At 56.3% G+C, this 17,136-nt stretch overlaps 3 protein-coding genes across 3 annotated transcripts; 2 read left to right on the top strand and 1 right to left on the bottom strand.

Annotated features, from left to right (window-relative positions):
* Positions 1-1,625: 1,625 nt before the first annotated feature.
* Positions 1,626-8,512, bottom strand: amd1 (alpha-1,2-mannosidase; the record flags this gene model as incomplete). Its single annotated transcript, XM_002957650.1, has 13 exons — positions 1,626-2,126; positions 2,417-2,581; positions 3,011-3,262; positions 4,085-4,225; positions 4,512-4,708; positions 5,072-5,458; positions 5,684-5,861; positions 6,044-6,240; positions 6,491-6,597; positions 6,910-7,013; positions 7,174-7,357; positions 7,735-7,853; positions 8,486-8,512. The coding sequence occupies 13 exons, from the start codon at positions 8,510-8,512 to the stop codon at positions 1,626-1,628; spliced, it is 2,559 nt and encodes an 852-aa protein (XP_002957696.1).
* A 144-nt stretch (positions 8,513-8,656) lies between these two features.
* Positions 8,657-9,133, top strand: VOLCADRAFT_35772 (uncharacterized protein; the record flags this gene model as incomplete). The annotated part of the gene is made up of 1 exon (XM_002957621.1): positions 8,657-9,133. A coding segment is annotated over one exon (477 nt), but the record flags the coding sequence as incomplete, so codon positions are not given.
* A 6,264-nt stretch (positions 9,134-15,397) lies between these two features.
* VOLCADRAFT_119750 (uncharacterized protein) lies at positions 15,398-16,330 on the top strand (the record flags this gene model as incomplete). Its single annotated transcript, XM_002957622.1, has 2 exons — positions 15,398-15,523; positions 15,902-16,330. 2 exons carry the CDS (start codon positions 15,398-15,400, stop codon positions 16,328-16,330), a joined length of 555 nt encoding a protein of 184 aa, XP_002957668.1.
* Positions 16,331-17,136: the final 806 nt, after the last annotated feature.

Raw genomic sequence — 17,136 nt, forward strand, 5'->3', positions numbered from 1 at the left:
GTCGTCTCCAACCGGTTCATAAAGCTGTTGATCTTCGTCCATGATTCTATGCAGCCTATGTCAGTGGACGCCCCGACCAGGAAGATACTGGACTGAACTGCCTTTAGAATAGTGCATCAACGGCATGCCCAGTTTGCATGCAACAAAAATGATAGCCAGTGTAATTAGAAATTCTGTGTACAGGTCGTGTGAAGGAAGCTTCGTACACGGGCTCTTCCAAAAATACGGCATTGCCTACAGAACCAATCTTTGTAAACCCTTCTGGCAAACCCCTCTGAATATTACCAAGCCTGCTAGTCTGCCAGCTGTTGGAACGTTTCCGACAGCTTCGGAATACAATCCAAGCATGCACGGTGAACGCTTGCATAGTACAGCGTAGCTACCCTCAGGTTTCCTGGCCCCAGCGTGTTCCCGTGTGGTGCTCCAATAGCCCCTGCTGCGCGATGTCCGCAAATTCCGGTTGATGGGACGAAAACACGTATACTTACCTAAGTATCGTCTGCTTTGCGCCGAAAGGATTTAGCTGCACAAGATGAACTCATGCACTGTTTCTGCTTAATAGCAGTTACCATCCTTCTGCCGACTACAATTAATGGACAATCAAGAACGTTCAAGTCCAAAGTATACCATGGAAAAGAGTTGGCTACACACTTTACCTCGTTTTGCAACCACCCCAAACACCACGATTTTCGTCCCGGGGCAGCGGAGCTGTCCCAATTACGGCTAGACAGTCACCTGTCAGAATCATTCTGCACTGCATGTATCGTCGCCTTCCGATGATAGGTGCCGGGCAGTTTTGCTTATCTGTTCGGTGAGAGTTGGCTGGCACGCTGCTGAGGGCCTCCACAGTACTTGAAGCTGCGTGCATAAGCGCTGCTCCACAACAACTGTCCAAAGGCCGAAGCTTACAATGTTTCCAGCTCGCGGCTCGTGATGTCGGGAAGCAGTCAGCTAAGTCTGGTTCTAAGCGCCTAAATTATTGTAGGCCTAGTGAGGCCATCGATAGGTCTCCGTGTTGCCGATTCCTTTTTGCATTTCTACACTTTATCAACGCTACCTACAGTCTCTGTCTTCCACACGTCCCCATGCATCGCTACGACCCGCTGCACGCATCATCTCTGCATGATGACAAGATAATACATTTTTCGGCACTTCAGGCAAGCGCACTGGTCCGCCACAGCCTGTCGGACAGCAAAGCCATGAAAGTTAGTAAGCTCCAAGACCGGTCCACTAGCGACTGGACTGCATGAAGCCGGCAGCCCGGTAGGCCGCGGGGTCCTTAATGATGAGCCAGCTACAAGCCCGTGTCACGGCGGCGCTGCCCCCTCTAGGCCAAGCAAACTTTCCGCGTCGACGCAATCTCGACCAAAACACCTTGCTAGCGAGACAGTGATTCGCCTTACGGCATCAGCCTGCATGCAAATGTTGGATGGACGCCTTACTCAAGCGCAGGCGCTACCCATTGCTCAAACCCGTCCGGTCAAGGTTGCAGCTCCACTACAACCGCGCGGAGCCCTGCGCACCTCACCCACAGAGGCTACGGAAATCAGGCTCCTATGCGCCCTTGACATCCGTCCTGCGGCCCGCCGCCGTATTAATGCGAGTCTCACCCAAGTCAAGCACCCTCACAAAAATAGGCCCTCAAAGTACGCATCCATCTCCTCCTCTACGTTAACTGTCTCCTGCGCTGGCTTCAATTCCCAGACACTGTTATCTGCCGGCAGCGTAATGACCGCTGGTGCCCGCTGTGCACCCTCTGTCCCAGTCCCGCCCAAAGCATCAATGGCAACTCCAGAACCGCCGGCGCGGGCCGCCGTGGCGGCTGGCGGCGGAGCGACGTCACCCGTCGCCCGCTCAAAGTCCGCGGTACCAATGCCAGCCTCCGGGTTGAACGGCCCGGCCTCATCGCTGCCACCGTGCGCGTAGCGTTGCACGTACTCCAGGGCCTCCTGTACCAGCGGGTCGTTCGGCATCCGCTCTTCTAGCTCCTGCTCACGCTTGCGCTTGCGCGCCGCGGCGGCATCCGCTGCCTTCTGCAGCTGCTTTTCTTTTCGATAATTCAACTTGAAGGCGCAGGCAGGGCACAGACGGAGCTTGACCAGAGCCTGCTTGCGCTCACCAGCTTCCTGTTGAGCCGATGAGGGCAGGGCCAGGGATAAGGTGGGCGGAAAGCAGGAAATGTAAAGCGCAAGACACAACCTTGCCGGGCCCGCCTGTCGTGTCAGTTCCCAACAGCACGCTAGTAGGGTCTAATTCCGGTCATTCGGGAGAGAAATCAAAACTTTCACGTACTGGTATCCGCACATTATTAAACGCCAGAACGCGCCACGGAAGGGGGTGGCCATGTGTTTCAGGTCCTTACCACAAACCCACAAACCTAGCGGGCAATAGTGCAGAAGCTAATAATCCTGCTCACCTGGTACGCGAAGTTGACTTCATAGCTACACAGGCCTTCGCCCGCATCGCAGCCCTTTGCTCCGCACACGAACTGCCCCTTGCCTGACACGACCTCCTTTTGCGTCCGCCACCGCATGCCCAGCTTGCTCTGTTTGTAATAGGTCAGGTCCACGATGGCATACTCCTGCACGCAAACGCGTTGTGACGACAGAAGCGATAGCAGTACACGGTTGTTTAGCAAATATGTGCAGTGGAGTAATGTTTCGAAGGACGGAGTGGGTGCGGGGATTGCGGGGGTGTGCCATGTCAAGCCATGCGAGCACATCCTTCGGCCTTGCGCAGAAACAGTTCAAGGGAGCCAAGAGACCGTGCTTGGCGGGATTGACGAGTACAGAGGGCCCTTGATTTGCTTGCGCAAGACCTCCGGGCGGCCTCCTCGGCACACTTCAATTGTACTGCCTACTCGAATATGGCGTACGGCTACCTACCCCGCTACCCAAATGCCAGCTTTCTTTCAGTAATTTAGTCAAAATAAAACACAGATCGAATAACGCCGGCCGCCATTATCGTTGGCCACGTTAAGGCCACGCTGGCGACTTAAAGCGTACCGCACCTTAAAAAGCCGGTCATAATAGCGCTTTGCAAGTCGCGCCTCCCAGCTGCTACTCTCGTTGTCTGCATCGCTTCGTATAAAGCGATGATGTTCCCTCAAGGCGTCGGCATCCGTTCGAATACGTGCAGCATCGTTCTTCGTGGACGGTTCGTCCCTTCCGCAAGCGTAGTAAGTTAAGTAGTCGTTCACAAACTTTTTATGCCTCTCCGCCGCCGTCATTCCCATTAGGTTGCTCTGATAATACTGGGCGCTCTGGGCCCGAATGGTTGCAGCTCTCCGCACATCTCCAAGTTGCGCCATTCCTCAATTTGTGTTCACGTCCTTTGGGACTATGGGTTGCCATAAATCCACTACATGTTTCCCATGTTAATTGCAGTTAAATCGGTTAACCTGCACAGCTCAGGGCTTAAGGTCATGGAGCTTGGCCGCGTCACGTCGTGCTGCTATGTAAAGCGAATGCTGGAAGGCACTTATGAACTTAGTAGTTGTGTATAGACCGTCATTGGGGGTCATTTTCAGCATTGCCGTACATCAGTTGGTACGATACTATTAATTGATGTACGGCCCTGCGCGAAAGCCCGTATTAAAAGTCCTGCATCTGCATGGGCGTTCAGCAGTGCAGGCGATCATTACCTATTACCGAAGGGCTACCTTCCGAACGCTGCGACCTCCGTATCGACATATCACACAATCTTATCGTACCTGTATCTTTGTGCGTAATCGCATAAAAAAACCTCCTAACCAACTTGCCCCCCATGGAGCCCCACCATCTTTCACAAGCATGAAACGCTTCCTTATGGTATACAGAGCGCACGTAGCAAAACCCCGCCATGCATGTTATGCCCTCCATACGATACTTGGGATCTCCCACTGTAGATGCAGTATCCTGGCCCAATTCGTCCCCGCAAAATACTTGTCATCACAGTGCACGCTTACTACTGGGCTGCATTGGGCAGGTTCTTTCGAACTACCCGCTCGTCCATGAATTGGCAGATGGGTTGCACGCAATTCCCCTCATACCCGCTGCCTCCGACTCCGTCTGGAGTGCATGCCCATCTGTGCCAGGCCCGCTACCTTGCCCAATGCATTAACCCCGCTAGCCTCGAGTCGACCGTGGGCGTTCGCAAGCACTTCACGTAGCGTGAGGTCCGTTTCAGTGCCCCAGATGGCCAACGGGTGTGCCTCGGTGTTGAACACGAACTCGTCCAGAGGTATCTGCATAATCAGCCAGGACGCATGTTCATGCAGCTTTAGAAAGCCGTCTTTCAGGGCTGGTGCGCTTACAAACTTGCGCCTGCAGAGTAGATGCTCTCAATCGCAACACGTGCATCTTGTTTGTTTGTTTTTCACTTGCCAAACCTATGTTTTGCCGGAAAGGGTAAGATCCTCTCAAGGAGAACGTAAGCAAATTCGAAACTCACTTCAAGGGCATACAATTGCTGTGCCACCTTGCTACATGTAGCATATGATTACGGGCTGTCGCGCTACCAACAGGCCTCACCTCATCTGGGTCATCCGAGAAGAGTAGGTAGAAGTACTTCATGGTTTCAGCCATCCAGAACGACTCCATTTTGTTACCAACGGAGGGCGGCACGGTATCAACGTTGTTCAAGACCTGGTAGCCTCCCGTGCTCACGCGGCACCAGCGTTCATAAGCGCGGAACATATTCCAGCCCCACTCGCGATAGATTGGGTCGCCTAAATAGGGTCCAGAATGGGAAGGCAAGCAGCATTTACCCGAGGCGCATGGGGACACCAGAAGGTTAGGAGACATAAAAGGTTCCTTGGCCGCTTTCTTGTGTGCCGCGACATGGCTTGCCAACTCGTCACGCAAGGGAGAACAACGTGCAATTTCGTGCGCTCCACCCAAATCGCTCTGGGAAGGAAGGAGCAAGTCCCAAAAGCGGAAATCCAAATATGGAGAGATCGGCATGTTCGGCACTGAACCGTGAACCGTTTGGTACTGGATAGAATTGTAACACAAGATAAATGCTGCGTCGATCAATTTCGTCCGCTAGGATAGGTGCTGCCACACAGTTCCATAGCTTTCAATGGCCGCACCTGTCGCGCGCCACAGGTAGAACAGCGACTCCGCGACCTCCGGACGCAGGAAGTTCTCACGGCTCCTTGGCGCGAATGCGTACTTGGTCTTCCCAGCTGACCCTCCGTCCTGGAGCAGTATGCGTCCCTTGCCGCTGCTTTCTTGCTGGTTGCCGTTGCCCGTAGCTGTGGAGCCCGCCGTAAACGTCGTTCCGGTCTGAAACTGCCCAATCCCTTTATCTACGACTGGTTCCGGCGAGTAGCGTGGCACCAGAAGGACCGAGTCGAACGCCACACCAGTGGCTGTTTGATGGTACAGCTCGTAGCAAGCCTTCATAAGCTTGACGGCGACGGTCAGGTCATCGTCCTCATCTGGCGAGCTGGCCGTGTTAATCCCGTACATATGACCTGCATGGAAAAACCACAAATGACACGGTCGTTCGGCCGGGAGCAAGCTTTGAGACTGGACACATTTCGTGGCCACGATGGGGCGTCATCTTTACTCCCCTCGCAATGCCTTGCATTCACGTCATCCATACGCACATGTATGCTGTCCGCAAAATAGCATGCCATCTCGGAATGTGCTTGGTGCATCACTAAGGCCAAATCAAATGAACGGGGCGACGCACGTACCAAGGGCGATGGTTCCAGGAAGGAAGCAGGTAAGGTGCTCCAGGATATTCGATCTTGTACGCCCACCGTCATTCTCCGCTACTATCCAGACATCACCGATGTCCTCGCCCATCCACAGCTGCGTTAGCATATGCTTGCGCATGCCCCCAATGGCCTTCTTATACATATCGATGCACATCTGGAAAGGGAGGCCATCGGCATCACCGGCACGCAGGGGCATACGTCATGCGGCAAGGTGCCTGTGCGTAAGCTAGAAAACTGGTTTACCACAAGAAGTGCAACCCACTGCATAAAGATTCGCCAATAGATATCAAAATCTACAAAAGGCGTACAAAAAGGAAAGCATGGGCAGTTCCTTACCGAGTCGTTTTTGTTCATGATCCACTGTTTCAGCATGTATTCGTAAGCGCTATCCGCTGAGGCACCCATGGTGTAGTGGTTCCCGCTGCACCCGAGGCTGTCGCCGTTCAGGAAGGTGCAATAGAGGCCATCCAGGTCTTGCATGCTTGTAAGCTTCTGCCACGGGATCATTGCCGTGTCACGAAACTCGGGCCGCCCTGCACGAAAGCATCGCAGATGCAGGTAAGAGAGTTGCCGCCTGGACTTGTTGCCAGACCATCCATGCGGGTATCACGCTGAAACAGTACGCCATGGCAATGCACTTGGCCCCGAGCAACGAAGTGCCCTACGAGTCCCGAACGTACCGCCCAGAGACATTTGACTGGTCCAGTTCGCATAAAGGTTGCCTTTCGGAATGGGGTAGCGACTTAGGGCCTTGGCCAGACTGCGACCCATATGAAGCCCCACCTGAGAGCCGTGACACTGCGCTGAATTCCATGGACACTGTGGCAACCTCCGCCAAGCAGGTGCTACCAATGCCAAATTTGCCGCGAGGTTCCTCCGTGTCATGCACGCTGAAACGCGGCACTGGGAGCCCCGTTGTGGTGTTGAAGGCGGGCAGCAACCTGTGGACAACTCCGGGGTGGCACAGCAAACAGATGAACCGCTGAAAGCGACCACAATAACGGCTGTGGAAAGAGGTGAAGCAGCCGAATTAGCCAATCGCCGGCAGCCCGTTCACATCATGCTTTTGAAGCTGGAAAGCCGAAATGGCGGGCTACGCTCAAGCATAAGGACAGCACAGACCACTTTGCGCGCGAGGAACGCAGAACCTAGAAAGTCTGGCAAAGGACGCAGCCACAGTATGAGCTCGTGCACATCCGCACCTCTCAGCGAATTCCACAGCTTTCAGCAGGAAAAGCTCGTCGCCCCCGCTGTGATAGAAAGCCGCCACGAGGCCGCCAAGGATGCGGATGGTCGTCTCAAAAACCTATGTTACGCGACGGACGATTGAATGGCAAGGAGGCAAGCAGCTGAACACCAGGGAGGTAAATCACACGAAGAGAGACGCTTGCCGCGCTACTGCCCTTGGTGATGAAGGGAGACTATGACAGGAGCTACTGCAGAAGCCATGCCAGATGTGAACTCACCGAAACTTCTCCCTGGTTGAAGTTGAGGTGGTTGGCCACCCAGAAGCGCGCTTCCGCGTACTCCTCTAGCAGCCCCAAGATCTGAAGCGTATCCAGGCTGTCCACGATGGTAAGACCTAAGGCAAACCACTCCCTCGATGTGCGAGAGCCGGCGTTAAGCTCGTCGTGGCCCCACGCGTATTGCCTACAGATGGAACGAGATGCGAGGGCCAACTTCTGAAACCCCATAGAACAACGTCCGTGCAGATGCCGGTTTGCCGCACTGGAGGCCTTCAGATGACCAGGAAATCTAAGTAAGATTGTGACAACTCTAAACTGAACCCCGGGTTGGTTGCGACACGAGACTGGACAAGAGGCTTCAGTGCCACGAGCTGGTTATACCAAATACGTAACAGTCGGGCAGCAAGGACAGAGATTGGGAGTTCGAAGGGCGGCGGTTGCCAAATCCAATGTCTGGCTGGGGTTTTCCTCAATGCCTTGGGTCCAGAATGATCACTAGCACGGTTGCGGCGGCCAAAGCTGTGTTGGTTTCCCAAGGACCACACGTGCAAATTCGCGCACCTGTAGCCCTTCCACGTCCACCTGGCGGCCTCCCGGACCTTTTCCTTACGCAGAAGTGCGTCCGTTATGCATCCCAGTCCATCAACGCCGCACGTGTAATTACCGTCACAGATGCCCGACTGAGCGCATCGCGGGGAACGATCAACCGGGGGAAGTCTCCATATCCGATATTTTTGGCCCTTGTACGGGTGGTGTCTTAAGGGCCGTAATGGACTATGCTTCGGAGATTGCGATTGAGTTGCGGGTGGAGGGATGGGTGCTGGCGATGCGTGCTGTGGAGGATAGGACGTGTGTCGTGTCCGCGAATTGCCGCTGCCCAAACCCTCCAGATGCTGCTCTCTCCGCACGCTGATTGCTACGCGAGCTGGATGGAGAAAGAATACGACCCACACATACGTTGCAAGTGCGAAGCAGCCAAGGGCAAAAATATACAGCCGCGCACTCCTCGTGCTTAGCAAACGCTGCCAGGCCGTCCGCCCAGCCCTGTAAGGGGCTACAGACCGAGGATACATTCACAATGGTGTCGATCCCAGCGAGGTGAAGTGGGTACGCTATGCCGACGGTCCGTGCATCCTTCTTACGCCTGATCACTACTTTAACTTGAAAGGCACATCAGATACTCTTTTGGACAGACGAAATGTAGTGAGTCCGCATATGATCTTGGTAGTTTGAGACCGGCTTGCTTGGTGGAAAAAGTGAGCTCCGATAACAGCAACGCTAGTTGTGTCACTATATTTGCAGTTTCATATACCTGAATATATTTCTGTGATGTGAGCATGACCTTTGCTTGCAAGAAACGGCATCATACTGCTGCCGTGACTAATGTTGGATTTCACATAACAGCAGCATGCGAATAGAACACTAGGTTCACTATCTGTCAGTGTGTTAGTACTAGACATGCAAGATTATAACTATGTTCCCCATCCAACAGCTCCCAGGCGTGTTGACCGATAAAATCCGCAGCGGTGTGACTCTCAACTCTTTGCCTGAAGCAGTAGCGGAGCTTCTTGCAAATTCAATCGACTCTGGTGCTAAAAGTGTTACCGTCATATTTAATCCAAGGGCGCTGAACTTTGTCGTGGAGGACGATGGGCACGGCATTGCAAGCCTTGACGCTTTGGGGGTTCGGTACTGCACCTCCAAAATACGCAGCATGGCAGACCTCCGCAACGGTGTCCGGACCCTGGGCTTCCGGGGTGAGGCCATCAGCAGCTTGTTCAGCGTGGCCGAGGAAGTGTGCATAACGACTCGGGCACGTGGCACGTTCGTGACTCTTAGCAAGCAGGTGAAGTCCGGAGGCAGCCATGTACAAACAGGGCCGAGCACCGTGCAGCTTGCGCACTCAGGCACCACGGTGTCTGTAAAGAAGTTATTGTACAACCAGCCAGTCCGGCAGCGTCAGCTTGCGGGGCAGCACAGGTATGCCTGGCGTAAACCTGACCTAGGGAGAGCAATAAGCGTCCAGTGCTATTAGGCTGCGGTTGCCTGGCGTCCCGTGCTGGCGTGCTTGCCCTTTGGCAAGCCTCCTGACGATGAATAATCGCCCAACAAATACATGACAAGAGCACCCTCAGCTGATGCATCTGGCAAGGTCTCCTTCGGCGCTATCCGACCCATCAAAACTTCTCTGGGTTTCATTTTCTGTTCGCAGAGACACGGAAGCCAGTACCATCCAGGCCGTGCTCCGGATGGCGCTGCCGTTCGCCGACGTTGGTGTCACACTGCTGCGAGAACCTACTGGTCAGGTCTTACTCCATCTCCCCCAGGTAGAGCTTGTAAGCCAGTAGCGGCGTCCACGCGCGCAACCCCCCTGCATATTGTTACCTGCGCATGTGCCGCGCTTCCCCCTTGGCACAGACCTCGTCCTTGAGGGTGATGCCCTCGGGTTCTTGCCCTTGGATACCCCCCATGGGGTCCTTACTGCAGGGCCGCTGCGTCGCTGCCACATTCCTGCAGCTCGCCTCAGAGCAACTGACCTCTTTGCCTCTCCTAAGCGTTGCCGGCGACAAGGGCTACCGAGTGAGCGCCGTGCTGGGCAGTCTCACTGCAACCTGCCCGCACCGACACCACCAGTATATGTACGTCAACCGCCGCCATATGCGCAGTCTGCCACTAGCCGCGCTGTTGAACGACCATTTCCTGCGCGCATATCAGCGAGTGGGTCTCCAGTACACTGCTTTGGACCGGGCAATCGAGGACTCGGGCGACAGGGCTGCAGCTCCTGGGCCCGGTAGGAGCGGCAGCGGCAGTGTGAAGGCCTTCCCGGTCTTCCTGGTCTTGCTTGAGTGTCCTTACACGGATTACGACGTGACCACTGAACCGGACAAGTCGGATGTTGTATTCAAGCAGCTTTCCATCGTGCAGCAGTTACTTCGCGGGCTGGCGGAGGAGGCCTGGGGTCCGGCAGGGGCTCAAGGCCGAGAGCAGGACGCCTCGGGGACCGCGGGCGCCGTCCAGCAGCAGGGAGGCAGCAAACAGCAAGGCCTAACTACGGCGGGGCCTGGTGGCGCTGGCACCGAAGGAATGCACCGCATTGCGGCAACAGGGCACATGGGCGCCAGGAATGCAGCTGCACATGTGCAGGTCCCGCTTCGCGGGTTGTTCGAGCTGCAGGCAGCTTCCCACGCAGCCCACTTGGGGCAGTCACGGACGATGAGTCTGGCAGCTATGTTGACACCTGAGATAGAGCGTCCTGCACCAGAGGATCAATGCAAGCGAAGGGCTGTTCAAGTCAGTCGTTGTGATGTGGGTGGAAGCGATGCGCAGACCGCACACCCTACAGGGCTTGGGACTGGCAGGGAAGAGCGCGCATGCAAGGCCAGGCCGGGGACAGCAGACCCATCGTGTAACAGCAAGTGTCACCGGGTTGGCACCGCAGGCCCGGAGTTCCCTGTTACCGCTGATCCAGGTCCTTCCAGCTCTGGCGGCAACGCGTTGCATGGACACGCCTGGGAGGCATTGGGGCGAGCCGCTTTAATGCGTGAGCTCGATAATGCTGACATTGCGATTGGTTATTCCGTGGAAGGGGCGCAGCCTTATCCGGGGCGTCATAATTACAGTGCTGGTCGCAACGGGGATTCATGGGTCCCCGAGGCAGCGGGCACCCTTGGCGACTTTTCCAAACGCTTTAACGAGGCGCCCACGCACGATAACGGCCTAGTTCGCACTGCCGTTTTGGTTCAGCCGCGCTTGCCTGGAATTGGCGCCAACACCGAGTGGCGACATGTAGAAGCTTGTGTGCCCAGCTCGGGATTGACGCCCTTGCGACCGGACATATTCCCAGAAATTGGCTGGAGGAGCCGGAGTCCAACCCTCCTCAGCAGTCCGCTGCCCGATATCAGTCCGGGCCTTGGCAGCAGGGGCCAGACTACCGAGTGGTGTGGCCTCTCACTGGCAGTCGCCGGAGATAGCAGCATGGTCGGCATGGATGAGGCAAGAGCTTCCCAAATCTCTTCTGAACATGGTTTCTACAGGCCTCCAGGGACTAACCGAAGAGCTATGCCTAAATTTCCCTTAGTTGAGATGCTTCAAGATGTGTGCGACGGCAACGTGGGAGGACTGTCACCCATCGCTCGGGTACCAGTCCCTCTGTCACCGCTCATGGACAAAGCAGCCTGGGATGCGAGCGGCCGTGGTTGGGACTGCAGGGAGGAGCTCATCTGCCCGGAGGTGTGGTCAGCTGACGATACGGCAATTCTTCGACAGCCGTCACGAGGGCCTTACTCAAATGTCAGTCCTCTGAGTCCGCTCGCTCCAAAGATAACCGGCGGTAATCCGTTGGGTAACCCCAGGTGGGTCGGAGAGGACAACGGCTGCACGCTTGTGGTAGAGGATGGCCCAAGGAGTTTGGAACGCAGCGACTGCGTCGTCGACACATCGTGGGCGAGAGGACTCAGCCCCGATACCATTGACAGTATTGTGAATCTGCGGGTTCGGAAAAAGCAAGGGTATGACAGGAATTCCTGTGATGGACTGGCCGGCGCGGACGATAGCAGTGGCGCCCCCTGTGGTCTTGGATTGGACCACAGCTTAATTCCGCTCGATGGCATCCTCTCCAAGACTGTCAACGTGCGCGATATGTCAGGATCTGCACCAGCACAAATTGCGGCTTCCGTCACAGCGACCACGGCAGCGTACAATAAAGCCCGCGTGCCAGTCCTGGGCAAGAGAGGTACGGCTATGTGCTGTTTTGTAAACCCATAACTTTGGTACGTAGCGGCGCATTCTCTACAAGGCACGCTTTTTGCTGAGCGACGCAGTCCTAGCCGCTCACCTGTCCGTAATCGTAGACGCTTTAACTACAGGAATTATTTCCACCCTCAGGTGCTGCCTTGCAAGACTTGCTTTCGGATTTGGGTGACACCCCGGATGCAATTACTGCCGGGCCAAAGGCAGTCCACAAGTCACGCGGTGCTGGGTATCGCCTCAAGTCTGCATCCCCAGATCAGCGCGCATCGGGATCAGTGACCATTGATAGGCACCTCTCTGCAGGGCCTGAGCTGTCGGGTAAGGCGGCCACGGCGCCGCAGCAGCACGAAGCCGCAACAGCCGCGGCCATAGCGATCTCGGCTGTACCGAACAAGGCGTCGGGGGCCGGTACCTGCCTGCTGAATGAGGAAAAGCCCGTGCTAACAGCAGCTGTAACCGATCCATACAAAGCTGCTGCTGCGACACCGAGGCAGACATCCGTCGGAGGTCAGCACACCGGGCCGGTCATCGTTGGCATGGCCTTACCAACTTGCGACGAAAGCCGTGACGAGGAGGCAGACAAGGACGCGGAAGAATCTATATCGCCGCTGGCCCGCTTCCTTAACTTTGCTAACATTAGCAATGACCAAGGAGTCACGCCCCCGCCGTATCCCCTGTCCTCAAGGACTTGCGCTATCGTTGTCGACAGCAGCACTAACAGGGTCGTAAATGGGGCTGCTGTGGGACGGGAGACTGGCGTTCAGCCAGACAGCCGACCCCTTGAGATACCTGGCAGCCAAGCTGCCGCCCTCGCGGCGCCACCGGGAGTCTCCTCTTTGATGTCCTGCGGCTCCAACCCGGCCGGCAGTGTGGCCCCAGATGCAGGCGCCCTCGCGCAAGCTGACCAGGTGTCTACGGCCCGGCGTGCACCTAGCACACCCACCGGGCCATCTTGTGCCGCCAGTTCCCGCCAAGAGCGGCACTCTCCCATCTCGTTGGTGCAGTCTGCCCCCCCCCATAGCAAAAAGCAGGCCAAGTTTGCAAGGATCTATTGTGGTCTCGCTTTGTCGCTACATGCTCCCCCAGTGATTCCGGGTTTAACGAATTTTCCTAAGCTAGTAGCAACTGCTGTACCAGCAACAGCAAGCAACACAGCCATAGCCGGCAGGCCTGTCGCAACGGCGCCGGCCGACGGCGCACAGCAGCCACCAGAGGCTATTGTTTCCCACCGACGAAAATCGGCTGGTGCGAGCTGCACCGAGGCTATTCCCTCCGGCGACGTGGCTGCACCTGGCGCTGGCAACAGACTACGTTACGCAGCTTTACCGTGGGAATCATATACATCTCAACGTGTCCAAACTGAGGCATCATATGGAGGCGACAGAGAGCCTGACGAAGCCCCAGGTAGGCAGCATGTTGCTACCAGCGCTCAGGGTGCGGCTCGCCCCGTCTGCAACTTTGTCTGGACGATGAAACGCATCGTTACGGCGCCCACGCAGCAAGCGCAGGCGCTCTCCCACAAAGAGCGCAGCCTCCCACCACAACCAAATGTGCAACGCGCAGCAGAGCCAGATGCGGCCAAGGACGGGAAACGTACCGGCGAAGATGCCTGCAATTCCGCTGGCTCGCAGACCGGTATGGCAGCAGCCGTTGGCACCGACACGAAGATGGGGACCCTTTCCATGAGCAGCGGAAAAGGCAGTGCGGGGACAGCAGCTGGGTCAGGAGCGTCAGGCAGCAGTTGCGTGTTGCGTCCTGCCGACAGAAACGCTGGGCTAATAAAGCCGCGGCCGGAGACATGCACGATAGACCCAACATCTCTGGAAAGCTACTCACGCAGCAACACGGCCTGCGCTGTCAGCGGCAACAGCCGGACCCATGTAACCGCGAAGGTGCAGGAGTGCCTGACCATCGGCAGTGCTCGCCACAATCGGATATCGGGCAGCGTTATGGGCATTCTGCGAAAGCGGCCTCCGAGCAGCGTGGGCTGCACACCCAAACGTGTAAGGTTCCATCTGCCATCTGAAACAAATGAGACACCCGGGGACAGCGCAGGGCAGCCTCCTTGGCCAACAGAAGAACCGCGAAACCATAGCGATGGCAAGCCAGACACTGACGCAGTGGGGCGCATGGCTGTGCATGCGTCCGTGGAGCGTGAGAAGCAAGGAGTGCCGTGGAAACAATCGGTCGTGGGCCCAGGTGGCAACAGCGGCGGCGTCGCCACTGGCCACACCAGGAACGAAGATGAAGCCACGGCACTGGCGGCCAAGATGCTCCAAGGTCCAACAAAGGAAAATGCGACACTACCTCAACCTCCGCAAATGTCGAGCTTACAGCGGGAAGGAGCTGGGCCGCCAAGCGAGCTGCATCCTCCAGGGAAGCAGCAGCAACAGCAGCCGCATCATGGAGCACCCCCTGCATACCCACCCATAAGCCAAGCAGCGCCGCCACAGATGCACCAGCTGCCATTATCAGCACTTCAGGGCCCATGCCCTCTAGTGGTGGGGATCTCAACTTCAAGCCAATGCAAGCAGGCTCCGTTCCCGACCTTTAGCCATAATACAAGTCAGGTATTGTCACTGGAGCGGGATTTGCTCCATCTGGCTGCACCGGGTGAGCGCTTGGTGCCCTCGGATGTGTCCAGGTCGGTCATATCGGCGGCGTCAGGAGGCATTATGCGGCAGGTAGGTTACAGAGTTCACAGGGATAGGCATCTGGCCACGCACGGCTATCACATTTGGACACATTGGCCAGGAGCACTCAATCAACATGCACGACGATACGAGTTGTCATCGGTGATCTGCATGCCTTGTTCCTTATCCCATACTCTCGATCAGCTCTCACTGTGCCCGTCCGAACACGAGTCCATAAGGCGCAGACAGGAACCCCCTTGAGCAATGTGCGTTTCTGCGCCTGTGGTCATGCAACCTAACACGCTCTTCAGCCGTGCCCGCGAGGCATGGCAAGGAATGCTCCCTTCGCCAGTGCCAGCCCATATACGTGTTTTTTGGGCGAGGCCCCCGCATGATCATCCGGCTGCCCCGCGCAGGTGGACCGAAAATTCATTCCGGCCCTAGCCTCCAGCGGCACCCTCCTCATCCTCGACCAGCACGCAGCCCATGAGCGTGTGCGACTGGAGCAGCTCACGAAAGAGCTTAACGCCTGCTCCGCTGCTGCCCGCAGCCATGTGGCCGAACCAGGCACAAGATGTAGTGCAGAGACGGCGCATGTTGATGAGCTGCTGTATACACACCGTCTCACCGTACCAATTGAACTCCAACTGGCGACAGCCGAGGCTGCCACACTAGCCCGCCACGCGGACACAGTGGCTGCGTGGGGCTGGCGAACGCGACCTGCCGGCAGCAAGGAGATGCTGGTCAGAGGTGGTATTCGCGAGGGTAATAATGAACTTGGATGGAACGGTAATGGTAGTGGCCGATCAGCCAAAAGGCCAGCGGAGAGCCATGGGACGGCGATGCTGCTATCGCAGCAGCCGAAGGAACAGCAGCAGCTGGTGATTGATGGAAATGACAGCGTGCAGGTGCTAGTCTCCGTGCCGTCGATTTGCGGAACAACGCTGACCAACCCTACGGACCTGCGGGTGAGGTAATGGCCTGGACGGACGGGTGACAATGAGGTGGCCGTGACGTCCTCGAAGAGGTTTGGCTGCAGCGAGGCTGGGCTGAGCAAGCATGAGGCTCAAAACCAGCAAGAGCCCCAGGAGCAATTTGTATCAATGTTCAGGCAGCCTTCGGGCCCAACCCCAACACCCAACCTGCAATCTTCTTGCCAGACAGAAGAGCGTTAGTCACATTTCAGCACACAGGCGCGTTATGCATTTAGCTGCACACGCCGCAGTCCCTCAATCAGCAATCAACGAACTCCAACTGCATCAATTAGCCGCGCCTTCTGCTGCCACTTGCACATCCCTTCCCCCATATTGCCCTCCCGTGAACACCCCGCGCCCTACCTGGCACAGCTGTACCTCCATCAATTGGATGAGACCGGTGGCGCCGGCCTGCTGCCCCCAGCTGTTCTACGCGTGCTGCGTTCCAAGGCTTGCCGCACCGCAATCATGTTCGGCGACCACCTGACACCGGAACAGTGCACCATGCTGGTGGCGCAACTGCGCGACACGCGCTTATGGACGCAATGCGCACACGGGCGCCCGACAGTGGTGCCGCTCGTTGACCTTCCGACGCTGCACGCTGTACTGGCCCGCCGACGCGGCGCTGTGCAGTTCGGCGGCATGACACGCAACCCTGGAGGAAGGAACGGCAGCACTCGGAGGCGCCTTAATGCTGAAGCTCTGCGGGTAGCAATCCAGCGGGACGGAAGAAACAACGAGTCCTCACGGCGATGGCAGCGCGACGATGCTGCTGACGCCAGCAGCGCCATGGAGCAATAGCATCGTTGCCCAAGAAACATGTATTTACAGCGAAAAGATGGCGGACCGACTAGCCCGCAGAATCAGTGTGATAGGGTTGGTTGTGATGAACCTGTTTGTCTGTCAGGGTATGTGGGTTATGACGGAGCTGCATTTTGACGCAGCGACTAGGGCGCTTTCGTGCTGTATGCATCGAAGATGTACTGTCGTCCGCAGGCTGGGTGGCAGGTGGCGTCCGTTTTGGTTTCGTTTGAAGCCACAGGGCAGAGCTTTACGCACAAGAGGCAGCGCTGCATATAGCAGGATTGCACGTAGGTGTACACACGGGCTGTGGCCCCATGAGCACGGCACTAGCACTTGCACAGCTGGTAGGGCTCGTCTAAGTTTGTGGCGCTTATCGTGTACAATTATATTCAACCTAAGAAAGAGCCCGACTTCGTGTGCCCTCCCAGGAAACATTGGAGCTTTGCTTTTCTTATATATAACTTTTTTACAATTTTTACAAGGCTGGATGAAGAATAGCATCCTTGAATATGGGATCTGACAGCTGTTGTGCTTACGCACAGCAGTGTATTGTTTACATGTACATGATGAGTAGTGACCTGCAGGAGGTTTGTGCACTAAAGTTTTACGTACTCAGCTGCTGTCGCAACACCGAACTTACCGTGCGCACATTCGTGTAAAGCGCGTCGTATGATTGTTACCAAGGGTGTGCAAGAAGGGTGCGCCACGTGTTTTGCATGGACATTTGGATGGCAGTTGACAATATGTGTCATCGCAGGGAGCAGGGAGTTGACAGTGTCCCCGGCAGTGTGCAAATAACGGCT

Source organism: Volvox carteri, assembly GCF_000143455.1.
Source record: "Volvox carteri f. nagariensis unplaced genomic scaffold VOLCAscaffold_77, whole genome shotgun sequence".
Lineage (NCBI taxonomy): Eukaryota > Viridiplantae > Chlorophyta > Chlorophyceae > Chlamydomonadales > Volvocaceae > Volvox > Volvox carteri.